Below are 27,798 nucleotides of genomic sequence, written 5' to 3' on the forward strand. Positions count from 1 at the left end.
GCACGTGTGCTCTGACTAAATTGGTTCCTCCTCTTTTGATTGTTACAGTTTTTTGCATTCCCACCAACTATGAACATCTTCTATGTCCCTGTTGAAGAAAAACATCCCCATAGCACAGCATAATGCTGCCACCACCATGTTCCAATAAGGATGTGTTCGTTTTGATTAGAAAGTTTTCACGGAACAGCTGTACTGACACGGTTTCAATTTGATAACGAGACGACTTCTGGAGGGAACGGATTGCGCTATTTCTGCTTGGGGATGGATGCTTGTTTCTAGCATTTCCATTAATCTCAGCAGCAGCGGCTTCAAGTCGCCGGTGAGAAGAGTCAGAATTGTCCCCGCCCCTCCGTGCTGCCCCACAGACAGCAGACAAGCAGCACACCCACCGCACCGCAGCGCACCGCGCGAGCGAGCCCAGCCGTCGGTAACGGAGAAGATGGCAGAGCGGCAGCAACAGAAACACGAAGGCAGGGTAAAGATCGGCCATTACATCCTCGGCGACACACTCGGAGTGGGGACGTTCGGGAAAGTAAAGAGTTAAGTCATGTTTTCGTGTCACGTCAAACGTAAATATGTGCATTTACGGCTGTCAGTCGGAGTAGTTAACGTTAGTGGCCCTGCCTCCTGTCATAGCGTACCGTGTTGAACTTGACAGTAAGCAGTCAGCGTAACTCTACGCTTTTAGAGGCGGACTCTGACTGGATTTTTGCGTAGAGGACGTCTGCGAATTCGACCGCTTCAAAGTCAAATTCTTTCACCGAAGAACCTCTTGGTAGCCACAATTATCAGCTGTGGCAGGTGTAATAACACGAAGGGGAGCAGAGATTCAAAACCAAAATTAACACCTATACATTGTTGTGTTTAAAAATAAAGGAACCGTTGTGTTGCGGTGGGATTTTTAATCAGGACTATGAAAGACGCATGGACCGACCAGTTTGGTCGTAAGCCTAAAACTGTAGATAACGGATTTTAAGGTACCCGTGTACCGGGTGGTAATTCAGTATGTTTACACCGGGTTAGCTTTTATTGTCAAGGCAAGAACGCCATTCACGTACGCTGAGTTGTGCTTCAAAAGCACATTGCTGGGTATTTATCTTCTCTTAGCTAGTTTTGGTGCTCTCACAATGACCTTGCGAGCTCTTTCACCCTACACTCCTGTTTGCTGAGAGTGCAGCTTAAGTTATGTTTTAAGCTAACTCATCTTCAGCTACTATTTATACCATTTATAACATCAAGTAAATCATAAAAAAGGATTTGTAAGTAGATATTTTAATGCCGAATTAGAATAATAATAATAAAAAAGTTAATTGTATTTAATGTTTTATAAATGTATTATTTTGTTCAACTCCATAGGTAAGCGTCGACAGCTAAAAATAAATAAATAAAACATAAAAATAAAGTGTTGACAGTTGCAATAATATTATCAATTCACAGTTTTTGACAGAAAAGTCCGACACCCCTCAACAAAGACAGGAAAAATAAGAGCCGAAACGTATGAAAAATGACTGAAGCCTTCCTATAGTCAATGCATTAATTAAAATTTTAATTTACTTTTAGTTTTCTAAATAAAACATACTATGGTTTTATTCACAATTTAATTGTCTTGTAATTTTAGTTTTAGTCTGCTAAATTTATATTATCTTTACTCAACTGAATTATGAAGTCATAGAAGAATGGATTTCTAGAGCTTTCTACATCTTGGGGAAAAACAAAAACATTTGCCCAAACTTAGGTGAATTATTTGCCCTTTTATTTGAAACAACTTCCAGTCCCATTGGCTATTAAAAAACAAAAAAAACAAAAAAAAAAACAGCCTGCCTTTCCATGCAGGTAAAATGAGATCTGATTGGATTTAATCTGTCGCCGATATCGCCCTCATCTTATTTTTCTCCTGTCAGTCACTAGTTTTTTGAATACCGATATTTAATCTTGTATGAGTATTCATTTAGCAAAAAAAGGAGAAAAAAAAGTACATTTTGTTTTAAAGAAATAGAATGCAGGTTTCAACCCATTTCATATCTTTATGTTTGTGCCACTCCTGACCTGATGCCGCCCTGCGCGGTGAGCCTATTTCCCCATATCAACAGTGCCATTGAGCTCAAAAGGTTTACACAGTTGCAGTTTCAAAAATTATCTCATGTTGTTGAGCCTTAATTCTCCACATATTTATGAAACCGACGCCCTGCTTGTGTTTTTTGCTGTTGCAGTCGGACAACATCAATTAACGGGCCACAAAGTCGCCGTGAAGATCCTCAACAGACAGAAGATCCGCAGTCTCGATGTTGTGGGGAAAATCAAGCGGGAGATCCAGAACCTCAAACTGTTCAGACACCCCCACATCATCAAGCTGTAAGTGGAGAGTGACAACAACACACTCCTCAGGCGAGTGTGAGAGCCTCTCTGCTGACAAGCAGCTGGCATCAAACTTATCGGCACTCTATATCCGGCTGCGCTTAATGCGGGTATTGTGCTATGCTGTGTTGTCTGTTTATGGTGGCAGGGCTTCCTTGTTCCTGCGTGTTTACTATCGCGGTTCTGTACGGGTCATGTCTACAGGGTTCCCACGAGTCAGAACACACAAAGATAATAACATTACCTCTTTTGTAGACACACACAAGCCCCCAAGCGTGGGCCTATATGAAGTAATCCACTCCCCTTTTCCACTTCAAATCTCTGCTTAAGGTGATAGAGGTTTCACTTACAAACCATTCGGATTTTATTTATTTTTTCATCACCCAACAATTTCTGTGTTATTTTGAGGTGAGAGTCGGGTTTAGTACACACTTTCACGCTGTTTGGTGGTGACAGCTGTGTGAGCGCTCAGGTCGTTTCCGGGAAAGCTGTGTGACTTAGACAGAGGCATATATTTCCAGCATCTTCTACACAACAACAAGCAGACCAAAGCAACACATTCCAGATGTTGGGATCACAGTGATTTTATTAACTTGACTTCATTAAAGCTTTGCATGTTTACATAGAGGGGAAAGGATTGAGACTTAATTTGGATTTCTTCCCCTCACGGTACTGGGCCTGGAGCGCTCCACTAACAGGAGTGAAGTAGATTGTGATGAAGTGCAGAATCTTCCCAAAGCAGCAATTTGTGAGGTTGATCTTGCGGTGTAATAAACCCGACCTTTATGAAAGAATTACCTGCACCGGTCAGGCTTTGCTGTTATTTTGTGTTCTCAGTCAAGTTGGGGACAAATTCTCTACTTATAAACAGAGTTTATAAGTCAAATTGGAGTGAGCTCATTTTAACACATCGTGTTCTTGTTCCAGCTACCAGGTAATAAGTACACCAACAGATTTCTTCATGGTCATGGAGTATGTGTCTGGAGGCGAGCTGTTTGACTACATCTGCAAAAACGGAAGGGTAAAACACTACTTTCTGTCCACTGCTCTAATGTATATATTAATATTCAGAATCACTAGGTTAAATTATGAAGGAGATTTCTGAAGTAGGTTAAATAGTGTACTTTACAACAGTTCTGTTAAATTGATCTAAAAATACTTATGAAGAATAAGTCAGTGACTCAGGCAAAACCAGATTTTTGTGAACTGGACTCCAGTTTTTGTAATAAGTCTGCATCTTCAAACTCAGCTCATTTAGATGCAACATAATTCCTGTTGTATATAAGTACATTTCAGGAAAATATGTTCTATCTAATCATATTCCATTAGCATTTAATTTAGCTCTTTGTTACTCTTACCAACTAATGCAGCTTTCACTATTTGCATGGCAACACTTTCAGTCTGTTTACGAATAAATCTTGGAATACAGCCACAAGATCAGACATGAATTTGTTACCGAAAGATTGTGCAGTTATTCTCTCAGTTCTCACGTCTAACACAGAACCTTAGATGAAAAGAAAAACGGAAAAATCAAGCTGAATTGCATCAGACAACGTCTGATGCATTTCAACTCCCGCCGTGTCCCTTAGGTGGAGGACTCAGAAGCTCGCCGTCTTTTCCAGCAGATCATCTCAGCTGTGGACTACTGTCACAGGCACATGGTGGTCCACAGAGACCTCAAACCCGAGAACGTCCTGCTCGACGCCAACAAAAACGCCAAGATTGCCGACTTTGGTAAGATCCCATAGAAATACACCATAAGGCAGGGGCGTCCAAAGTGCACCCTGGTGTTTGATGTACGTAGAAATGTTATTTTTTTAGTTAGGGCAAAGTTGTGACAGACAAAGTAAAAAGTTTACAATAGAAAACGTCAGCGAGAACACCAATTATTTATCTTTAAATAAATTTTTTGCATTTGCTTGTAAGAACCAAATCTATCTATCGACTTTTACACAAAACTTGACTTTGCTGCCCTCAAATATTCTTTTAATTAATTTATTAAACTTTGCTAAAGCAAGCATTCACAAAGAGTGACCTAAATCTTGATGTTACAGCTCAGAAAAGACTAAATTTTGTTCTAGTTTTTTCAAGCTAGAAATCTAGAAAATTAGCAAATTTCTTTTAATAAGATATTTTATTACCCTGCATACCAGTGAAAGAAAATCATAACTTATTTATAATAATTTACACTTCTCTTTCCAACAACAAATCTGACTACTTTGTTTGTTTAATTAAAGTGTAGCATAGTTAGTTTATTGATGAGTAGGTAAATTCTTTTGGCCCTCAAATCCTTCTAACTTGACGATATCGGCCTAAGTGACCAAACTTTTGGACGCCCCTCTTTCATAACGGTTAAGGAAGAATATATATCAGAGTTACTAAGTAAAAGTTTGATTAAGCTTCAATTACGTTACTGTAGTTTTACATTCAAATACGAATAAGGACGTCGTCAGAGTCCTGTCGGAGAATTCATTTTTCCGGTTGAAGACAGAATGGCTGATGCAATATGACCAAGAAAGAAGGAAAATATTTTCTGACACAGGCGAGGGTCCTCGTGCGCCGCCAGACGTCCCTTAGCAACGGCCAGGTCTCATATCAAGTCTGGCAGGAAGCCTTGAGGCCCAGTGTCATCTGATAGGGAAGGAATCGGCGGGGGGTTTGAGGGTTACAGCGGGAGAAGTGTTTTGGCTTCGAGCTAAAAGACTCTGGTGAGCAGAGAGAGAGAGAGGGAGTGCTCAGGGACAGATAAAGTGAAGGTCAGCAAATCGCACCCTGTCTGATGTTTGGTGTTTGGCACAGGCTGTGTTAGTCAGAGAGAGGCTCATCCAATTAGAAGAGCTTTGTATTTAGAGCTTAGGCTCTTGGTGGGTGAAGGAGGATAAAGATCTCACAGTGTCCACAGTGTGTAACTCTGCCCTCGCTGCATGGCAATATTCAATTTAGCCTGTCCGTATCGAAGGATTAAAGGCAATAATTTGATCACAGGGGGCTCTTTGGGTCTTGCCTGTTACTGTCAGAGTGATAAAAGACGGTTGTTAATCTGTGCTTGCCTTCTGATTGGCTTACAGGACTTTCAAACATGATGTCAGACGGAGAGTTCTTACGAACGAGCTGTGGGTCGCCCAACTACGCAGCTCCAGAGGTCATCTCAGGAAGGTGTGTGCTTAGATTTGCAATCACATGAATAATTCAGATGGATGTTCTTAGGTATTAGGCTTTCAGGAAACACCTTAGTCACCACTGCCTGAGAAACAGACGTAATGAGAATAGCAGAAGCAGTGATTTATATAAATCTACAAACCTCTAGTATTCTTGCCTGCTAAAGGAGAAGCTAATAGGTTTGCTTTTGGTGTTGGCTGCCTTTGGTTCCATTCTGGGTCACAATGAAAAAAAAGATCACTTATCTAGGTTCAGTTAGGATTTTTAGTCAAGTTATTTTTACACTGAATTGTCAGAGAGTTTTGGATCATTGTCAAGCCTAATATTTATTAGGCCCTTACCAATAAAAAAAAAAGTCAATTTTCTACTTTTTTTCTTGTCACATGGTGCCTTGTTGTCCAATAAAAAAGTGTTGGGTAGTTTTGAAGAACCAGATATGGGAAAATAAAAGCTCTTTGTTGTGAGAAAAATACAAATTGAAAAATATTTCAAAGCTGTTAAGATTTGGTTCTTTGAGACCTCTTTGAAACAATGTACAAATGAAAGATAAACAAATGAGGAGAGGCCCAGTACTTTCCCAGCCTATCGTAAAGAGATCAGTAAATAATGGGGCTGTCTAACCTTACAGAGTGACTTGTTTCATATTAAGTTTTTATATCTAATATCAAGCCATTTTTAGCTTCATTTCACAGTTTACATCCATATTGTTACATTACAGGCTAAGTTTATTTTACTGGGATTTTATCTGACTGTCAAATTCAAAGTCATCCATCGCTGTGAAGAGGAAGGAAAATGCTATTGTCATTTTATTTTTATATTTTCACAGCAAGAAATCTGGAGACGTTTGGTGTGCATGGAGTTTCCCTCTCTGTAATTTAATATGTGCGCAAATACTTTTTCCACATTTGATATTGGGAACACAGACACGTTAAAGAAGTTTCTCTAGTCGGACGAGACTAAAACTGAAATCTGGCAGTAAGCTAGAAGCTTCAGACAACAACACAACTTTGCGTTTATGTGGCCGTGTCAACGTGTGCATGTCGTGTTTCAGCAAAACCATCTATATGTTTTTGTTGGAAGTGAGAAATGTGGCAGATTATCGCAGCTTTTACTCGACATCTTGCAGACGAACGCAGTGAAGAGCGTTTTCATTCATCTTCCTCTCTCGTTCAGGCTGTACGCAGGCCCAGAGGTGGACATCTGGAGCTGCGGAGTGATCCTGTACGCCCTGCTGTGTGGCACTCTGCCCTTTGACGACGAGCACGTCCCCACGCTGTTCAAGAAGATCAGAGGAGGCGTCTTCTACATCCCCGAGTACCTGAACCGCTCCGTGGCGTCGCTGCTCATGCTCATGCTGCAGGTGGATCCACTTAAGAGAGCCACCATCAAAGACATCAGGTAACGAGTCGCGCTGTGTGTTCCGAGTCCAATTTAATCAGCTGTTTAGCCGCTTTGAGCCCCAAGGATTTGCTGCAAGGCCTGTTTGGTCCCAGTAGGGAACCAAACAGGCTTGGTGTATGTTGAAAACAACACTTCAACCTCTTTAAACCTGTCGCGCATAATGTTGCCCCTCCCCTTGTGGTGCTGAAAGGGAATACCCAAACAAAAAACACTTTTGACACGTAATGACATGCCTTTAGGTAAACTTATGCAAACACTATAGACATACATACCTCTTCATGAGAGGCACTCAAGCATTCACATCTGCCTGGTACTTTTTCCTTTGGGGATGAAAACTCTTACCACCTCTAATCACTTCTTCTGGAGACTTTAACCTTTCCTCTCATCTTGTCTTTTCTTCTTAATCTGAAGAAACCAAAACTTTTCTTTTGGTGAAATAGTCTTTGGTAGTTAAATGCACTATTATTACTGTGTCCTCTCTTCCCACAAGTTTAACAAGAGCTGTAAATTGGAAGATATTTTAGCTCATGCCTCTCTTCGATCGCTAAAAACATCTCCAAATGACTGTTGAGAATCTTGTCACTTGGAAATTTCTACACCAAACACATTTTTTTGCAGCTCTTGTACATTAATTATTACTTTTGCACGTGGCCTTTCGTTGTTGCTTCAGGGAACACGAGTGGTTTAAGAAGGACCTGCCGGGCTACCTGTTCCCAGAAGACCCATCGTACGATGCCACCGTGCTGGACGAAGAGGCGGTCAGGGAAGTGTGTGAGAAGTTTGAATGCACCGAGTCTGAAGTGGTCTCCAGTCTCTACAGCGGCGATCCACAGGTACCCAGAAACCCTGTCAGAAAATACGCAACAACGTCTTCCTCATGGGTCGAAACAGCAAATCATCTGACCATCATTTAGTTCTATCCTCTGCATCCTCTTCCCTCACACCAGAAAATATTTAACGTGTGCAATATATTATTTAGACACTTTCCTGATTCTTTAAATTGAAACTGATTTTCAAAAACAGTTAAACGTTTCATTTCCAATTCTACCTCTGTGTTTGTAGGATCAGTTAGCAGTAGCTTATCACCTCATCATAGATAACCGACGCATCATGACCCAGGCCAGCGAGTTCTACCTGGCCTCCAGTCCTCCGCAGGGCTCCTTCATAGAAGAAGGCATGCTGCTGCCCCCCGGCGTCAAACCCCACCCAGAGAGGATGCCCCCACTTCTGGCCGACAGCCCCAAATCCCGTTGTCCTCTGGATGCCCTGAACACAACCCGGCCCAAACCGCTCGCTGTGAAGAAAGCCAAATGGCACCTGGGGATCAGGAGTCAGAGCAGACCGTATGACATCATGGCTGAGGTGTACAGAGCCATGAAACAACTCAACTTTGACTGGAAGGTAACAGTGTTGTTTTTTTTTTTTTATTTGCCTTTTTTTTTTTGTAAGGTAAAGAATCGTAACTTAAAAGTGCAGGTCTACATTTGGTTACTGTTTGGCAGGTGGTGAACCCGTATCATCTGCGTGTCCGCCGGAAGAATCCAGTAACGGGAAATCTGGTGAAAATGAGCCTGCAGCTCTACCAAGTTGACAACAGATCCTACCTCCTCGACTTCAAGAGCATCGATGGTAAGTGGTGAACATATTTATGCTCAAAATGCAAAATTTACAGACATCAGTTTTTTAAACTTTTGAACAACTGATTGTCAAATAGATAGCATCTATAGTAGTTACTGAGACTTGATGACCCAAATATATTGCTCGGTGTTGGAGTACTCTAACTGAGCTTTGGGAATTTTTCAGTTTGCCCCTCTTACCACTCTGCTCTGGGTGTGGAAGTTAGATAAAAATATAGTTCACATTCAGTTTTATTTGCAACTGTTTTTGTTTTTGTTTTTTTTGGTTCATCACAAGAGAATACCATGCTTTGACTTGTCCTTATTAAGCCAACTATCAGGCTTTAAGTAATATTTTGTCAGAAGAGGCACTTTATACATAGATGAGTCTTTTTTCTTTTTTTTTTTAAACATCTGGACTTTAGATGAAGCGAGAACATGCAGTCAGAAATTCCCATTCAAGCTGCTTTCTCTTTTAGCTCACCCCTGTGGTGCAGAGTTAGCAACACACTTTGAGGCTTGTTTCATAGGAATTCAATGATCTGCTGCCTAATTCTACTGCCTTGTCGATCTGCCGTGACGTCACCCACAGACGACATCATGGAGGCGGTCGGCTTTAAATCTGGGTCGTCCACCCCTCAGAGGTCGGGCTCCACCGCCGGCCTCCACAGACCCCGACTGAGCATCGACTCGGCCAGCCCCGCCATCGACCTGCCCCAGCTCAGCTCCTCCCTGCCGGGCTCGCTGTCCGGCAGCTCCCCACTGCTCGCCGCGCGTCAGGGCTCTCACACCATGGACTTCTTCGAAATGTGCGCCAGTCTCATCACCGCGCTGGCTCGCTGAGAACCTGCTAAATCCCAAACTGCCTTGTTAACCCGGAAGTCGGCGGGGGGCGTTTTAGAGCTAATAGCTGCAGAATCCGAGATGTATCAAAGAACTTGTGGAAGCCAGAGAAAAAAAAATACTAAAAAAATCGAAATAAGGGAGAGGTCAGAATCGCATCAGAGTCAGCAAAGGTCTAGTTTACCATCACAAATCCCCTCTGTCCTTTATCAGCTGCGTCAACATGTAACGACCGGACATCCTGCTGACTTGGCCTCAGACGCTGATCTGAGGTCAGTTCTGCCGCTTGTCTTACCGATCACTAGAACAGGTGTGTCTGGAGGAACATTACTTCATAGAGTTCAAGTTTTTTATAATGCTGGTACAGAAGCTTTTTGTTATTCATGTATATTTATATTTTATTGTAGATCGAAGTATATACCAAAAAGAATATTATTTAGATATCAGATTCATATTTATTTTTAGATTTTCCTTTTTAAACACTAGTTCTATTGGAAACATCTCCGCTGAACGAATTCTTGAATAATTTAACAAAGCACGGCAGACAGTTGGATGTTACATTGATTTTTCTGCTTGCAACTGCCCCGCGCCGCACATGCTCATACACACACACACACGCCATCTGACCGCGTCACACGCCTGTGTCATTTCACCCGACGCTCAGCACACTCAATGGCTCTGATAACGCAAGCTGCCGCTCGGCTTTTCAGCGGCGCCTGAGCACAATTTCAGTTTAGAAAAACACGGAGGCCTGCGACTTCAGGAAGTCGGCGCTGAGCTGAATAACAACAGATGTGGCTCTGGAACGGTTCAGGCTTGCAAACATCTTCGCGCTAACTTTTCAAGCTGCGAGTAAAACACTTGAATCGGAGTGAGGCGGTCAGTCTGGAGATCACCGACTCTGTGTGTTTGCGTGTGTGTGTGTGTGTGACATGTGAGGTGGTGTGTTACTGCCGCAGGAGAACAGAAGCCCACAGATGCCTTAAAAGAATGCAACGCAATGTTTATGTGAACGTTTGATGCGTGCCGAAGGTCAGAGGGAGAGTCTGTCGTGTGTCTTACATTTAAAGCCTGGAAGGTCGGAGATGCTGGAGTCGGAACAATTCAACCTTGATGTTATTGTGTACTGTTGCCTGCCCCGTTTGGTTCCTCTTGACTGTCCCGTCTGCACTTTCACTCTTTTCACTGGGCTCAGTTCACTGCTCCACACTCCAAGAGCGCTCACAGATGTTACTGAATGGATTCTTTCAGATTTGCGATTCTTGGTACGGACGGAGTGCTTCTTTAAATTAAGCTTTAACCACTTTTTTAAATCACCCGAGGCCGTTTTAAATTTCAGTGCGATGATCTCAGACTTCAAAATACTGTGAGAAACACTAAACCTTAAAAAGAAAATATTGGCACACAGCGGTGAATCTTTACAGCCTGGTGTAACTAAGCAGAATTATTTGATCAGTCTACAGTAAGCCTATTTTAACCTTTTAACTGGTTCTCAATCATAAGCTATGAGATTCCAACTCCATCATCATTAGCTACATGCACAACAGCTGGAGAAAAATCATCCAGGCTGCAACTCTTTGGCCTTTTTATTCCCTCTCTTGTGCGTCCACACCACACTCCTAGCCTGCCACCCTGGGTGACGAGCAACATCCCCTGTCGCTAAATCTATCACTGCTGGAACAACTATGACATGTTACCGCCCAACACTCGTCTACGTGATGTCAAAGCGTTTGAGTCTGGACCGCAGGACTGGGTCTAAAGTCCGTCCAGTTTTAAAGGGAACGAAGACTCTCTGATGCATTTTCTTTGAAACAGTGCAAGCTGTACTTTTTAATCCTCTGCTGAAACCCTTTATTACTTGCATACCTGCAACATACATGCAGCTGTATAACCCAGACTCTCCTCATAACACAGATTCTGTCTATAAATATGCACTGGCCCGCCGCGTTGCTGCCCGAAAAAAAAAAAAAAAAAACCATGGGTGCACAAGATCTATGGAAGAGATAGGTCGAATGTATACAAACTGTTTTCATATAAACAGTATTTACCAACAGATGTAGCTCACTCCCTTTTATAGCTGCAGTGGCATGTTACTCATCAATCCTCAGCAACGTACCAGCAGGCCTCATGAAATACAGATTTTACCAAAGGGAGAGTTTTCCACTGCGAAGCTATCCTCTCTGTTTAGCTGTAGTTAAATGGTGACCTTAAACAACCCCGTCTATGTTGTGAGTGTTTGATGTGTGTGTGTGGGTTCACATTACTTACTGTTATCTTGTACAAAGGTGTTTTCCTCTGTCTGTTGGCGTGTGTGTCTCTCTTTGTGTGCGTGTGTGTGTGTGTGTGTGTGCTTGTCTTTCTCCATCTTTGTGTCTAAGATTGGGGTTTGGACCTTGTTATGCACTGCATGATATTACTGTTATGACTTGCACTTTAAGGAGTATTTATTAAAATTAAAATGAACATGCAAAAACAGCAATGTCGTTCTCGAGTGTCTTTCCACTACCAAGCTTTTACACACACATTTAAGTTTCGACATCGGTTTGTGAGGACGCATCAGAGGCACGTGACATGGACACCCGCAGAACCGTTAAATTATAGAAAAGAAAGCTGGATGTTGACGTTTTTATCCAAAACTTAGACCTGTAGAAGCGCTGAAGCCATTCTGAAGTTAACATCACAGTCCTTAGATCTTATGTAATGCAACGCATTACATAAGAGCGGTCCTAGCGGTCTGGAATTTTCGAAGTGAGGTTTCTGTGAAGTTATCAGCAATTTCTCCTTCACCTTTGTTGGAAAGATGCCATTTTGCAGTGAGTTGTAGAAAAGTGATTAAGTCCATAGAAATGTAGAAGCTAGTAGCTAGCCCAGGCTTAGCAAATTGTTTGCAATCTAAAACAGGCAACCATCCAGCGCTACATTCATCTTTCTACTACAGGTAAGAAAACTGTTGCAGAAAACTTCATTGAATCTCTCTTCAAAAAAAAAAACTATCCCTTTCTACATCAGTGATTATTTAAATATCACAACAACAACAACAGATACATACTCTTAAACAAGCTAAAGTGGTTATCTGAAATTTTAACAAAAAGTAGAAAAGGTAAAGTTAAAAAAAACAAACAGTGATTCAAACACTTGGAAATTAAACTGACCAGTTCCGGATAATTCTGTGGAAACTGTTAAATTGTTGGAGAAAGCAGAAGGTGGTTATTTATGTCTTAGATCATTTCAAATATTCAGTCCCTTGCAGCAAACCCTGAGACTTTTACTCTTCTTGACGCTTCATGCAGACAAGGAGAAAGATTCAGGCTCTTGTCGGGTTATTTGAGCTGTGATCCAACTTTGGATTGACGGCTAATCTGAAGAAAAGTTGATTGCAAGACCTCCCTTAGTTCGCATAGCAAAGTAGAAAAACTGCCGTTTAATTAATCCTTTACTTCCACCACAAGTTGCACTTTTCTGGTATTGCCCAGTCTGTGTCAGTCTGTAAAGTTTTTATTATTGCTTTTATGTTCTCTCTTGAGAAAAGGAGACTTCATCTAGGTCCAACACAAAGAATCCTCCTACCAACATCTTCAAGGAACAGTAGTAACATATCCATTTGCCTAGACGCTGGTTCACTCCTCAGTGTATTGATCCATATTTGCAGTTCTCAGATAAATATTGAAGTCAGGAAGATGTCGTTTCTTGGCAAAGGATCGCATGGCTGCAGCTTGCCACGGCAGGAAGATCCTGGTCAACGCGGGAGATTTTTGACTGGCTGGTAGAAACAGAAAGAAACATTGTTTCAACATATCAGGAAGGCAGGCAGATGTTGGGAGAGTCTGTATGACTTCTCCTCACCTCGCTGTACAGCGATGAATCCAGCACAGAGTCTGCGTACATTTCAGGAGGAGGCAAAATGACGGCTGAAGGGTCAAACTCTGTCTCCGGAGTTGAACTTTCCTGTGGCCTGTTTAAAAGTAATTATGTATTCATCATGACTGGATACATATTGCACTTACCCATGTATATCCATCCTATCACAATTCGGTATAGGCCAGTAGAAATACTAGAGTATCATGCTCTTCACGCAAATATTGAAATCAAAAATGTATAACATCATTTCATTGTTCCTATTACAGAAAATCAGCAATTATTCCTCCTGCTACTAAAGTTACTGTATACTTACTTATAATTATAAATCCGCGCAAACAAAGATTACACATGGAGTTCCTCAGGGCTTTATTCTTGGACTGATTTTATTCAAAATATACATGGTCCCAATTTGCTGATGACATATAAGTTAATGTTTCTCTTTAACACTTGACCAATGCCTCCCACTGTCACTGTGTCCAAAGTATCCATCAGTGCATCTGTCAGAACACACACTTCTCTCTAGTAGGTTTTGGTAAAACCAATCAAAAATGAATTAGGGCAGCTGCAGCTTTCTAAAATTCTTGAGTTTTGATCAACACCACAAAATGAATACCAAAACAACAGTCCTTAAATTCCTGCACTGACTCTCTTTGACTGAACTTAAACTTTTCGCTGGTCTGTAAGCCACTCAATGGCCTTTAATCTCTGCAGCACATTTCAGAGTTTCTGATCAGGTATGAACCATGTAGGCCCCCTCAAGACATCTGACACGGTCACCTACTGTTCTGAGAACTTGAACTAAACAGAAGAAATCAGTATTTAATTTCTCTGATCCTTAGATCCAGACACAGCTGCTAGAAAACCTGAGATGTGCAGAACCTGTTTTTTAGACCAGGACTGAAAACATGTCTGTTTATGACCACTCATCCATAAAGTCCAAAGACTGGTTTAACATTTCATTAGCCTATATTTGCATTGCAATGTTCGTTTTCATACGATGTGTTTTTCATTTATATTTCTTGTTTCTGATGTATGTCTTATTTCTATTCCTTGAAGCCTGGAATTACCCTGTGAATGAATTGAGCTATAAAAAATAAAACTGCCTTGCCTAGCATCAGCTTTATAATAGTGATGGGTGTTGCTCCATTGAACCTGAGTAATACTGTTATTTTGCTGCGTATACTGACAAACCAAAAAACACTTCTAACTTGGGTCGTAATAGGAGGAAACGAGCTGCAACCTGTGGATTATCAAGTCCTGTCTTATTATCTATGAAATATGTCTATTACTCACTACACACACACACGCCTGTTTTATGTAGTGTGTGTCTATTAAGGAGGTAAAATTTGATGTTCTGCCACATCAGGGTGGGGTTTGTTGCTTTTACGCTGACATCACCGGCTTGTTTTCTTCAGTTTCTCATCTGTAGTCCACTTATTGAAAGTCCAATGCCCTAGACACAGTCCATGAGCAACGCCGTGTGTACAAGTAATTACTAGATGAACCAATCACGGCTAGTTTCTGGATGAATCCGAATTAAAAACCAAGGTCGTGTGATGGAAGATTTCAAACCTAACCTGAAGCCAAAAGCTTTTCTTAAAAAGGCGGACCTTAAACTGTGTACCCAGGCCATGCCTAGTCGCAGTGTTTTGATCACAATGTGTCTGCATCTGAACTGGACCCGGCTTGTTGGGAGGATCGGACTGATTTTCCAGTCCACCTGATTTTCTCTTAGACACCTAAACTAACACGTTCACATCTTTTCCTGCGTAGCAGCTCATTCCGAACAAAAAAAGAAGGGAACCTGTCTGTCTACTGGTTGAGCAACATGTCTGGGATTTTTTTGGAGCGAGTGTGTGTGTACGTTAGTTTTGGGCTACTTACGCACTAGCGGCTTCTTCCTGCACAGGTGTAGGACCTACAGAGAAACCAGGATGAAGATTAAAAAATTATTGAGCAGAAAAAAAAAAAAAGTAATAAAGCTAACAATTTAAAAATAAGATGGACTGAGCTGAACTTACTCCTTTTTTCTGGTTCGGGCTCACTTGAAAAAAAAAAAGAAGAAGAAAAACCAGAACAAAAACAACAAATGAGTAATCAGCAAAGTTTAAAATGTGCACAGAATCAGGATGTTTATAAAACACCTACTTTGGAGTTGGATTCGTAGATTTCGGTGAGCTGAAGAATGTCACCAACTTGTAAAGTGCTTCTTCTCTCGCTCTGGTACAAAGATAGGCACACACCATGCAGTATTTTCAAACTTTTGTTTATTTATTTATTTATTTATTTGGCTCAAAATGATCAGAAGATGAACTCACTGGATCTGAGGGTTTTCGCTCATGTCACTGTGGCTGTGCTGGTGGTTTATGTCGAGGTCCTGGTTTCCTTTAAAGAGAAAATGAAACAGAACCAATTATTGGTAACAAGTCGCAATAAAACTAAAAATCTTCTTTCGGATGACACAACCTGAAACTTATCAACACATTTTCGATGGTTAACAGTTTTACGGTTACACAATCGACATGTTTGTCCTTCAAGTAACAAAGCAGTGATTCAGTCCAAGAGGCATGCAGAGCAACAGGATTTTAAAATCCAAAAACTTTGTGACTCTAGAGGTCACAAAGAAAAACAAATACTTGCCAACCTGTTGTAATAAAATAGTAATAAGTTCTGTGTGCTAAAAGTAAGACTAAGGTTTTAAGACTACCTTTTGCCTTAATTAAGCTATTATTATATGCTCACTAGTACAGCTGAATACTACTGAATTCATCAAAGATGCTTGGATTTGTTGCTGTTGCTATACATCAACACACCTGTTACGTCACTTGAATGCCTTTTCTTGGAAATCCACACAAATTTTGTTTTCACAAGAAACGTTAACTACTTATTTTCTTTTAAAGCAACAGCACTGTAGTGCTGCAAGATTTTCACTTTTTCTTGGATCTCTGACTACAGACTCATCTCAAATGCATTGATGCATTTTATTTTCTAGACAATGGACTGTTGTAGATTTCTCCATAACATTCAAGACGTTTAAAGTTTTCCACGATTGGTCATCTTACAACGAACCTCGTAGTATTTCATTGGGAGTTTATGCGAAAAACCAAAACAAAGTGAGAACGTGTTTGAAAGATCCAGTCAAAAGTCCAAACTGAAATTTAAAGATATGTGCCAAAACCACTTTCATCCAATCTATTGCTGTTATATTGGATATTTTATAAGGCTTCAATTTACTATTCTGTAAAGTACTGACTGAGGGAGGCTGAACTCAAGTGCATGCCCAACCTTTCTGGTATTTATTTCAATTTTTTTTAAACATAATTTCCCCTCCACTTAACAGTTTTGTTCTACTTTGTATTGTTTTTTTTGTTTGTTTTTTTACAGGAATTTCCAAAAAACACACTCTATAAGTTTTGCACTTGTCACATGACACAGACTAGAAAAGTTCAAGGGGTATAAATACTTTTGGAAGGTACTGTAAACTATTTTATTTGTGAGCTAATTATAAAAGTAGGTCAAGTATACAATTGTCAGAAGCCCCCAAAAATGTAGCTGTGTGGTTTATTAATAAAAAGGTGTGTAAAACTCATAAAGCAATTCGACCTCAGGGTTCTGCATATTTAAGGACATTTATAGCCTCAAGTTGAAAAATCTCTGCACCTTTACCTTGAACACAATAATCCAAAATGCTGCTTAATTAATTCCCACCCTTTATAAATGAACGTACCAAATATGTTAATAAAAAGTTTCAAAATGATCTTCCTTTATTCTAGAAACCACGATTTGTGTCGCGTTACCTACAGAGGTGCAGTTCACGATTTACCACCAGTTGACTCTGGTGTACAAAATATTATCAGAGTGATTGTAGAGCTTCAGGAAACGAGCTGTACGACATTTCATTGACTTGATCAGTACTAACATCTGCCTTCAAGGTAGTGTTTTCAAGTGAGCCTGTCTGGAAAGCAACAAATATGGAGTATAATCTATGATGTCTATCTTACCCATCTCTGGCATGGAGATAGTCCGTGTGTGAACCCTGAGGAGGGAAGAGAAGGTAAAATAAAAAAAAAGTGATTAAGAACTAATCACAATCAATTACTGTGTCAAAAATGTGGTAATCAGGCTGCACTGCAAAAACCAAATAATAAAAGTATTTGTCTCATTTCGTCTCGTTAGTACACTTGAAATAAGACAAACCTCACTTAAAAGTAATGTAAGGTTGATTTAAGAAAATAATTATTGAATGTAGATTAAAAGTCCTACATCCAGATACTTTCATTTATCGGAAGATATTTTTCCAGTTATAGGTATTTACTAAAAAATATGCCTCTATATCTAGCTGAAAAGTTACTTTTAAGTTAGTTTTGTCTTATTTCAAGTGCAAAGGACGTTTGCTCTAGAAACTAGATGAAAATACGTGGTAGGATTTTGTGTTTATACAGCGAGGATGTCAGGTTACCCTGGCAACTGGTCAGAAGCTTCAGGGTTGGGTGAGAACGTTTCGTCGTCACAGGTCCACTCCTCACTGTCATCCGAGACTGAAAACATCGAGGACAGCATGAAGAAGCGGTCAGCAACAAACAGCTGCTGACCGATTCAACTCATGCTCCAATCAGGAGCGCCACTCGCGAACACTTACAGCTTTCCGCTGAACGACTGAAGTGATTCAGCACCCTGCGAAAGAAACAGAAAGCAGACGCTCGTCAATCAGGACAGCGTCGGTTTCTCCTCTACCTGCTGACGGACTTGGTGTTGAGGTGGGGACACGTACATGCCGTCTGTGGTGGCGTCGGCCTCGATGATGGCGCTGTTGCGGGGAGTCTTCTTTCCCAGCTCCAAAATCTCCTTAAAGTCCATCTCCACGTGATCCACAGAAATGTACCCATCTAGAGTGAACAAACACAGGTTTTTGTAGGCGAGTCGCTTCGTCGCATTCTCTTTCCCAGAGTCGAACACTCTGCTGTCGGCTCACAGGTGTTGCTGCTGTCCCTGGCCAGCCACTTCCCCTTGGGGCACTCGGTGGTTCGGATGATGCTGATGACGTCGCCGGTCTTGACGGGAAGATCGTGCTTACGCCCCTTTGTGGTGACCTTTACCTTTGCCTGGTACATGGCTTCCTCATGCCCTGTGACCTGAAACACACAAACGGAGATGTGACACAGTGGCCCTGCTTTAACACGGCCAAGTGGTCATGCTAATTGAATCTGACCTAGCGGGATCATTTAACACTAATTCATGGGAAAAGAAAGTGAGTACACAACTCACCATTGTGCTCACTGAGGAATACTGCAATAACAAGGACTTGATGGTACGGAACTACAATAAAGACCCTAAATGAACTGTTTTCACAGAAAGTGACTTATTTGATATAGGGAATTGGGAGGGAAAGGGTCAATGTCTGAGCTAACAACAAGTGAGACGGATCGCGGATGAAGCTTCTCAGATTGTTTCAGACACTTAGGCAAAACACATTTTGAAACAGAGAAAATGTTTTCAGATGTTTCTTAACATTAATTTGTCATTTAGCTTCATACAGACTATGAAACATTTTGCAACCAGCCCTTCCACATCAGGACCAGCCATCATCTTACAGCTGCAATAAAGCGATGAGTCATGGGGGAAAAAAAAAAAAAAAAAAACTAATCAGAAACCAATTTGATGGTATTCAGGGGAGTGAAGCCCAAACCAGTTTGATGTGAAACCTTCGGCTTTTTTAAAACTTTGCTCATTGTTGTTGTCATGTATTGTTTTGTTAATGTCTATCTTAACACATTAAGATAAGTTTTTGCCTCTGTTTTAGGGCTGTTCCTTGGGCGACTTTAAATCTGTGCTTTTCCACTGGGAGTCACAAAGAAGCAGGCGATTCCCTCTTTGCTTCACCACAACTCTGATGGCAAAGCATATTTATGCTTACAATGTTGAGTAAACAAAATTAAAAATAAGAACTGTAATTTGATAAAGGTGTCCATTCTCTCAGTTCACCTTTCTTCTCGACCGTATCCACGCTCTCTGGACCAGATATCACTGATCTTGAAATTATAATTGGACTTTCAAAAAAAAACAACAAAAAAACACATCTGTAAGCCACTGAGGAAAAAAGAAACGAGAACACGGCAGTTGAAACCAGTTTGCAAAAAATGATTCATTTCTTTGTGTCTCGCCCGTCGTCTGAGGCAATGCTATGCAGGACCGGTGATTAAACACTTGATTAAAATACTGAAAGGTCTTTTATCATCTGGTCTCCGTAGAAACTAAAGTCTTGTTCCAACATTTCTGCTCCATAAGCAGAGGTCTGAGTTAAAAATCTCTAATGTGAGGAAGGTGTTGCCAGCGGTGAAACTTGTGTTTAGTCACGCTGCACATGTTGCTCAGCTCTGCCACAGCGAGGAATGAATCCTGACAGGTTTGAGAGGCCAGACATTTACTCCGCCCTCCTCCTCTGCCACTCAGCCACCTTCCTCCACCTCCTCCTCCTCTTTTCTGTTTCACACGACTCACGTTGAATTTTTTCTTCATCTCATGCTCCTTCTTTTCCCTCTCCTTCTGCTCTTTCTTCTCCCGCTCCTGTTTCTCCTTCAGCTCCTTCTTCTCCTTCTCCAGCCGCTGCTTCTCCTTCTTTTTCAGCTCCTTCTCGTCCGCCTTTTCTGAGGTGTGCTTCTTCTCGCTCCTGCGGGAAGAGGAGACGCACACGTCATTGTCAATTGTTTTGCCTCGCGGGCATGTCTGAACAGCAGGGGGTGATTACGAGGGAGGGAAACACGACACTCGGGAGGTTGGGAGGAATAAAAAACTGGAGAAGTGGGTCCAAAAAAATCAACAACAACAACAACAAGGTCCTACCTGCCGAACCTGCCCGTCTTGGTTTTCTCCTGAATCTGTAAATATTCACAGAGATAAAAATTTATTTGCTTTAGATGAAAACAAAAAGACACTACGCCTCTGATTTTGAAGGTGAATGCCCTTTGAGAGTATCAAAAACATTTTCACATTTTGTCACATTGCAGCCAGAAGGATATACACATTTTCTGAATTTTCCGGAAAATTCAGAAAATGTGGAGGTGGAGTTTAGAGAACAAACGCCACCCGTGACCGGGAAAGACAAAACAGAGTCTGGTGTGGGATGCAGATTTGAAATATAAACACTCGACAAGCTCCTCAAGTTTCACTTTAATAGATCTGTGATGCGTAACAGAACAGCGTCAACTCCTTAATTAGGAGTTACTGAGGATGTGGTGACAAAAAAATAGTGGAGGGGATAGCACAGAAAAATTGTAGCATGGTAGAAAAAAAACATGATGCAGATAAGCAAGGTTGCCTTTGAGGAATGTCGTGATTTAATGCACTTCATGGAGCGAAGTTCTAGAGCTAAGAGTTAAGTGCCGCGCATGTTTTATTCTTTTCATCGTTTTTCTGTTCAGCAACCTAAAAATATGTTAAATGATGTGAGAAAACCACAATTTTCTATTTATTCAGTCAGTATTTAGTACAGCTGACACGAATAATGTTAAAATTTCAGAATGTTTTTTTTTTTATTATTCAATATATTATGGAAAAAATCAGCACGTTACGAAAAGATGGTCGACTCTCGATATAAGAGAAATCACGTTTTTAAGAAAATGTCCTCTTAAAAATGAATCGTTAGTCGATTGATGAGATCAATCAGCTCTAGATTCACTCATTAATCTACAACTTCCACCTGCAAATCCATCTTTTATGGTCATAATGTCAAGAGGAAATTAAATGTTTAGAGAAATCCACAAGAAGTTTTGGATGCAGTTTGCCACAACCTGTGAATCAGACGCAACAAAGAAGCAGAACGAATGAGTGGCGGAAAACTAACGGTGCTCACAGCTCTAATGATGCAACCAGAGCAACAACACAACGACTTAGATCATATTCATGGGAGGAAACGACTCAGTCAAAGTCAGGACCAAAATCCAAATGAAAATCTGAGGGAAATCTTCAAAAACATTATTAGGTGATCACGCTCCATTCAGTCTGACTGCGGTATTTAGAAAAGTAGAAGAAAAAAAATCAGTTTCTCTACTCGAGATATAACCCAAAATCTGGAGCTCCAGTTGCAACATGACAAAAGTGAAAATACAAAAACTCCTCGAAACTTTAAACTCCTCGGTACCTACCGTTGCCTGTTCCATCTCGACATATGGATCTGTGAATTAAAGCAAACAAAAGGTCACATTGGAGCGTGCAGAAATCTGAAACGGAGTCTTCTTCAAAAACATTGATTAAGCAACTAAAGTTCCAAAAGCAAACATGTGAAACATTCAAATTCAGAAAATCTGGATATTTTGTTGGGAAAACAGTAGTTGATGCTCGCTGAAAAAGCAAAATATGAACATGTATGGGTGAAGGAGCCTCAGCACAACTATTTTGCCGAATAATCTCTAGAAGCCGAAGCTTTCTACTTGAGCTTGTAAAATGCAAAAACAATAAAACAAAAAAAACAACAACCTGGGTTTATGTCCAGTATATATATTTTTCCCATAATGCAACTTTTCCAATCAATTCTCCAAAATTTGATATCGATTTCTAGCATAAGAATGTATTAAATAAGAAGAATGTGTTGGACTTACTTTTTGGGGGCGCTTTGCGTTTCTTGCCATTGCTGCTCTTCGCCTTCTTTTTGCTGGAGCTGACGTTAATGAATTCGTACACGTCGTCGTTGCTTTCGTACATAATGTTCTGGAGTGATGCTTGAGGGCTACACGGAACAAAATATTGATTAACACAGTTTCTTGGGACACAACTCGCCACTTTAAACTGAATAGATAAATAGCTGAACTTCCTGATCTTACTCCTCAGTGGGTTTTAGGGATTGTTCCTGCAGAGGATTGTCCAGCTTAATTTCTCCATATGCTGTTTTAGGTTGGACCTCTGTTTCTGGATGAGTTATCCCGTTGCCATAAAACTCTGACTGGGTTGGCTCGTCTGGAACGTCGGTACCCGTGTGCTCCTCATTCCCACATTGGGACACCGGCAGCTCTGGGCTGTAGGCATCCTCCGAATCGTCAAATCCTGGTACGCCTGTGGCTTCGGCCTCTAAAATCTCAAGTGGAACCGGGATCTCTGCGTGACAGAGATGGAGAAATGCATCCCCGAGTGAATGGAAAAGATTTTCAAGTGCAACGTCGGTGGATGTGAAACTACCTTCGGGTATAATAGGAGGAGGGGGGATGAACAGACTCAAGTTGACAGACTGAGGTCTTTTAGGTTTCTCTGGAGCCGGACCCAAAGTCTCACGGTCTGGTAGGACCCCTCTGGGTGGAGGAGCCGCAACCGCAACTAGGGGAGGGTCAGACCCTTCCTCCGTGAGGCTTTGCAATGCTGGAGAATCTGCCCCTGTGAGGAATCACATCACATCACAATAGTTTACATTTGTTCAGCTGATTTACATCTTAAAGTCTCACATTAAAGGAATAGCTTGAATTTGCTGAAGTGAGGTTTGTAATTGTTGTCTTACCTCTAAGATGTCATATCACCATGATTATGTGGAAAGGTGAAGAAATCTTCATACCAGAGGAAGGCTAACAGCTGGTCACACAGACTGATACTTTATCCAGTGTTTTCTTAGCCCAGCTACAAATGTGTTTCTGCACAAGGTTATGCTATACACTTCTGAGAAAGTTTGTTCCACTCTTGGCTAGCTTAGTAGCTAATAGTGGAGAACCAACATAGTTTAGTAAAGCAAACAGTGAAAAACTTAACATTCCCTTTTGACAATGTAAACAATACCTCCTTCATAGTTACTTTACATGCTAGCATGTATGCTAACAGTCAGGCAGGAGTTGATATTTAGAAATTTAACTCAAATTGAAGAGGTCAGTCATTCCACCCGGAGAGTGAAAACAACTACAACACCTGGAAATCCAAGTCTATTTGGAAAAATGATGCCGTTTATTATCTAAGTTGGCATGTATGCTAATTGCTTGTTGGCTTGGTTTTACACAGAGCCACTGATTACAGCCAGCAGGCTTAATTAAGAAATCTGCAAAGAAAAAGTTAACGCTTTTGTTAAAGTGCTGATTGTTAATACAGTGTTTTATTTAAACTGATAGGCCTACGACAAACATTTTCTATTTGAAAAAAATCTGTTGCAAAACACCGGTATGATCAGCTGTCAGCTTTCCTCTGCTTTGATGATTTCTTCACTTTTTCTACAAACTCACATTGATATGAAATCTTCTAGATAACAGAACCATTAATTTAATTAATAAAAATGCTGGAACCTGAGTTCTTATAAATCAAGGTTACAAATCCATTTAGTTAGAGTTGATTGTTTTATGTATATTGTTACCTGGAACATAAATAATTGTAGTTTGTAGTCTTGTTTCTGTATTTACCATTTCAATAAACTCCTTTTTTTATTTCTATAATGTAAAGCTCTTTGAATGATCTTGTAGCTGAAATGTTCTAATAAATTAAGTTGCCATGGCCTTGCTTATTTTTATATTTTTATGCCAGTCTAACACATCCCTTTAAAACTCTACAGCCTGCAGTATGAAACAAGGAAGAGAGGAAGAAAAAACAAGTGCGATGGAAAATTGATTTCCCATGGAAACCCAACTTGTCAAACAGTGTTGAAGTTGTTGTCGTTAGTCATACATTTGTCAACAAACAAAGTCTTCCTTGTATTGTGTCTGGTCTACCTTCAAGTTTTCTAACTTAGTTTCCTGCTCTAGAAAAGTTACAAGTACAGAAAAGGTAAATAACAAAATAAATCCGCAACTCTTAATATGTAAGCACTTCCTCAAACAGAATTTTTATGTTTCATTCAGAACAATGTGATTTAGGGAAAAAAAAGTAAAAAATTAGTTCATGACCTGGATATAAAATCTCCACGAGAGTCTAGGTTAAATTTGAGTCCTGCTTTTTCAGACTTTAAAGAAACTTAGCAGCTCTATCATAGCTGTCATACCTTCACAGCTCAGCTCAGTTGTTTCTGGCACTGAAGAAGAATGTTAGGCCTATTGTTTGTGTGGGACTTTTCACAGATTTATTCCAACACCTATACATGAATACCACCACGCTTTTGGTTCAATTTAAATCTTCAAATTCTGCAGCAGTCCGGCACATACCTGAGATCCTGATAATTGGGATGTTTGTTCTGCTCGTCATGTTGAGGTGAAATAAATTCAGACTAAATTCCAAGACAGTGGGGGAAAAGACACAAAGCTGAGCTGAAACTCACTGTGGTCAGGGCAGTTGACTTCTGCTTCAATCGACGGGAGTTTCTCTCCCTCTTCCTCAAAGGGCGGAAACTCTGCATCGCTGAGGGCGGGATTCAGGTGAGAAGGAAAGTCTTCGGGTGGAGGAGTGGGGCTAGATATGGGGCTGGAAGAAGATAAAGCATACTTGTAAGTGATCATTTGCGTACTAAACTTGGCTAAATAAACCAAGCTCCTGGAGGGGAGTTCTACCTGGCGGCCTTCTTGCGTGCCTTCTCCAGAGCGCTTAAGATCCTCGGGTCACTCGGAGGGGTTCTCTTCCCAGTACTCATATCCTCCGCCCTATCCAGGGCGGACAGGGCAGAGATGGGACGTTCTAGTTTGGAAGGAGTAGAGTCCATCGCTTCCACAGCAGCTGGAAGAGCCAACTCCACGTCAGAACCAGCTACTGCCTGAAGCTCGGTGGCAGGAGCAGAGAACTCTGGAAAAAGATTAGAGTTGGCAAAAATCGGTGGAGGAGAGAAAATAGCTCTGGGTGGAGGGGATGGAGGAGCAGTGGGTGGAGGAGAAGGATCCATGACATCTGAATGGGAGAGAGTCACAAGGGTTGGAGGGGAAGGAGTTGTGACATTAGCAAGAGAGTGCACATTAGCAAGTGGAGGAGAGGGAGCAGGAATGGTTGGGTGAGGGGGAGTGTCAAAGGAAGGAATGGGAGCAATTTTACTTTGGTTGGGCAGGTCAGAAACTGACAAAGCAGGACTTTCAATCTGAGGTGGGGTTTCACTCTGTGGGGGTGGGATTTTGAAAGCTGGGGTAGGTGGGATCATGGCAGGTGGAGGAGAGAAGTCGGGAGGGCTGGGAATTGGAGAGAGGGTTGTCAGGTCCACCGCAGCGTTGGATTCAGGGATGGTGATCTTTCGTGGGATCTGCTTCGGTACTAAGTATATAGACTCCTCCTCGTCAGCATCAGGAGACAACGGGATCAACGGCGTGGGTCCAGGAAGGTTCACGTTCGTAGAGTCTAGGATGGGGTCAGCTGAGGTCGCTGCTGGATCCTTCTTGGAAGATTTTATGAAACCAAGAATATTCTTCTTCCTCTGTGTTTTGGACTTCGGAGGAGGCAAGGCTGGCACCAGCTCGGCTGTGCTCTCCTTCTGTGTCCCAAAGAACGGAAGCTTCTTTCCGTTCTTCTCCTTGTGATCCGATGAGTTTTCATTCAGCTTCTCCTTGCTTTCCTTTGTCTTGTCCTTACTCTCCCTCTTCCTGTCAGATTTGTCTTTGGGTTTTGAGTTATCATGGCTAAAAATCTTCTTGTCCTTGTTCTCCTCCTTGAATAACACTCTGGGGGAATGAACCGACTTCGATTCCAAGGCCTGGTTGATGGAGGAGAGCAGGGAGGGGCGTGCTCCAGGCGGAAGGTGCTGAGTGGGGCTATGGGGAGGAGGAGGGACGACCTTTGGTTTCTCAGGGACAACAGGTTTGGGCTTTGGTGGCCCCAGCAGGAATTCTTTGTCCTGGAACTTGGCCCTCAGCGCCTGGAAGTCTAACGGACCCTCTTGCTAAAAGTGTCAAACAAAAGTGAAACAGAAGTGTTCTGGATTACAAAGTCTACGCACAACATTTACTGAGCCAACATATTTGCTTTTATTTCTGCTTTTACGTCATAGAAACATGTACACATACATTTTTGCCCTTAGGGAGGATTGTGCACACCCTGTTTTTATTTTGTTTCATATACACATTTTTGTAGATTTGACTTTTATCCAAATCTGGGTTTTAACGTGATTCTGCTCCTTTTTCATATTGTTTTAATGGTTCGACAAAAACATTCCCACTATTTTTAGTTTATAAATGCCTCAGCCAACAACATGCACCTTAGCGCACGTGTATTTCTGTTGCACAAAAATAAGAAAGGCTAGTGGCGTGAGCCTCCATGCAATATTTGGCATAGTCTTACAATTATTTCGTTTTCTAATGGATTAAACCCTATTATATTGGCTGTAAAGGTTTGTTCTGAGGACTGACTGTAAATTGAATAAATATAAAAAATGACCAGTTTGAGCGAGATTTAGGACTAATACATGTCCAAGCTGTTTACATATCAATGCAGCTCTGTTGAAATATTTAAACGGGTGCCATTAACATACACGTGTTTCACTACCTAAACAATATTTATTGTAAGACGTAACGTGGCTAATTTAAGCCTACTCACCTCATCCATCGCGAAGTTTTAAATAAAAATAAAAAAGTTAAAGAGAAAAAAAGTCTCCAGAATGAACCAAATAATTGTCTTCTTCAGCCTCGCATTCTGGTCACGACAATGGTAAACGTTTATTATTTTTTTAAAAAGAGAGAGAGAATCGAGTTGTTAGGCAACTTTCTGTAATCAGACCCACAATGCGGTCCTTTATGCGTCCAGGACACGCGCAGAATATGGTTTCTAGGTTGGAACAAGGCTGGAGATGAAAAACTCACTCGTCATGTGGAAGAAAACAGTCTAGCTCGACAAACGGGTCTGGCTCAGGTTAACGTAACTCGGTGACTCTCGGTTCAGTTTTTCTTCTTCTGCAAGACTAAACACAGGTGGAATGCCACCAGGCTGGAGCTGCATGGCCGCAGTGACTCACCAACATGAGTCTTCTTTAAGGACTAGTTTCCCTTATAACACCTCGCTTGTCTTTGACATTTAGACAACTAAATAAAATAAAAATAATAATAAAAAAAAACTCGGAACAGTTTTAAAATCTTTATTTTTTAGTGCAAGTCAAATCTGTGGGCAAAGTGTGAATCTTCCAGATTAAAGGAGGGTTGGGGGGAAAAATGAGGTAATGGAGGTCAGGCAACATTCCAGCTCTGTTGCAGAATGCAGAAGTACTTACAGAAGTATTTCTAATATGCGTAAGTAAATACACCACCTGCCACAGATACGTCTCTATTACAGCTTTGAAAGCTATGGAGACATTCTACCAAACAGAGCTGAAAGTGACAGGGGTCAGGGAGCATCTGAGGCCTCCAACCCTGAACCACTGAAGTCCACTTCTATTTATTCAGCTAGGAGATCCTGAAATGTTTAGATCTATGTTGCCAACTCCTGTTGAATCCACCTGATTCCCTGTTTTTGCTTGGATATTTCCCAAATGTTACTGCTGACAGCACTGGTCAAAGAAATATACCGACGACAAACATGTTGTAAACATGCCGTTTCAGGATTTACATTAACTGACTGAATTAAATAAATCTCCTCCTTAACAACAACTTGATAACCCATTCATCACAAAACTGCTTCTGGTTGGTGGATACAGATGACTGTGTTGGAACAAAAAGGGCTTGGCTAATCTGAAACCACCTGGACAACCAGGTGCCACAATGGCAGTGAAGTG

General features: G+C 41.2%; 2 protein-coding genes across 3 annotated transcripts; one reads left to right on the plus strand and one right to left on the minus strand.

The window, feature by feature from the left end:
* Positions 1 to 348: 348 nt before the first annotated feature.
* On the plus strand, positions 349 to 11,849 carry prkaa2 (protein kinase, AMP-activated, alpha 2 catalytic subunit). Of its 2 annotated transcripts, none has more exons than XM_044129083.1 (10): positions 349 to 475; positions 2,211 to 2,352; positions 3,283 to 3,376; positions 3,945 to 4,089; positions 5,424 to 5,511; positions 6,688 to 6,912; positions 7,586 to 7,748; positions 7,978 to 8,316; positions 8,418 to 8,544; positions 9,124 to 11,849. In XM_044129083.1, the coding sequence occupies exons 3-10, from the start codon at positions 3,317 to 3,319 to the stop codon at positions 9,372 to 9,374; spliced, it is 1,398 nt and encodes a 465-aa protein (XP_043985018.1). In that variant the 5' UTR covers positions 349 to 475; positions 2,211 to 2,352; positions 3,283 to 3,316; the 3' UTR covers positions 9,375 to 11,849. The 2 variants fall into 2 exon arrangements, with proteins under 2 accessions (XP_043985018.1, XP_043985017.1); XM_044129082.1 differs by having other exon boundaries at positions 364 to 539.
* On the minus strand, positions 11,801 to 27,097 carry LOC122838437 (proline-rich protein 36). Its single transcript, XM_044129080.1, has 20 exons — positions 26,631 to 27,097; positions 24,671 to 25,977; positions 24,442 to 24,584; positions 22,401 to 22,592; positions 22,049 to 22,319; positions 21,827 to 21,954; positions 21,374 to 21,402; positions 20,073 to 20,107; positions 19,731 to 19,899; positions 18,205 to 18,364; positions 18,004 to 18,118; positions 17,872 to 17,906; positions 17,692 to 17,770; positions 17,234 to 17,268; positions 15,551 to 15,617; positions 15,381 to 15,452; positions 15,254 to 15,276; positions 15,117 to 15,150; positions 13,218 to 13,326; positions 11,801 to 13,134 (listed from the first exon to the last, which is right to left on the minus strand). Exons 1-20 carry the CDS (start codon positions 26,637 to 26,639, stop codon positions 13,111 to 13,113), a joined length of 3,036 nt encoding a protein of 1,011 aa, XP_043985015.1. The 5' UTR covers positions 26,640 to 27,097; the 3' UTR covers positions 11,801 to 13,110.
* Positions 27,098 to 27,798: the final 701 nt, after the last annotated feature.

Source organism: Gambusia affinis, linkage group LG10 (assembly GCF_019740435.1).
Source record: "Gambusia affinis linkage group LG10, SWU_Gaff_1.0, whole genome shotgun sequence".
NCBI lineage: Eukaryota > Metazoa > Chordata > Actinopteri > Cyprinodontiformes > Poeciliidae > Gambusia > Gambusia affinis.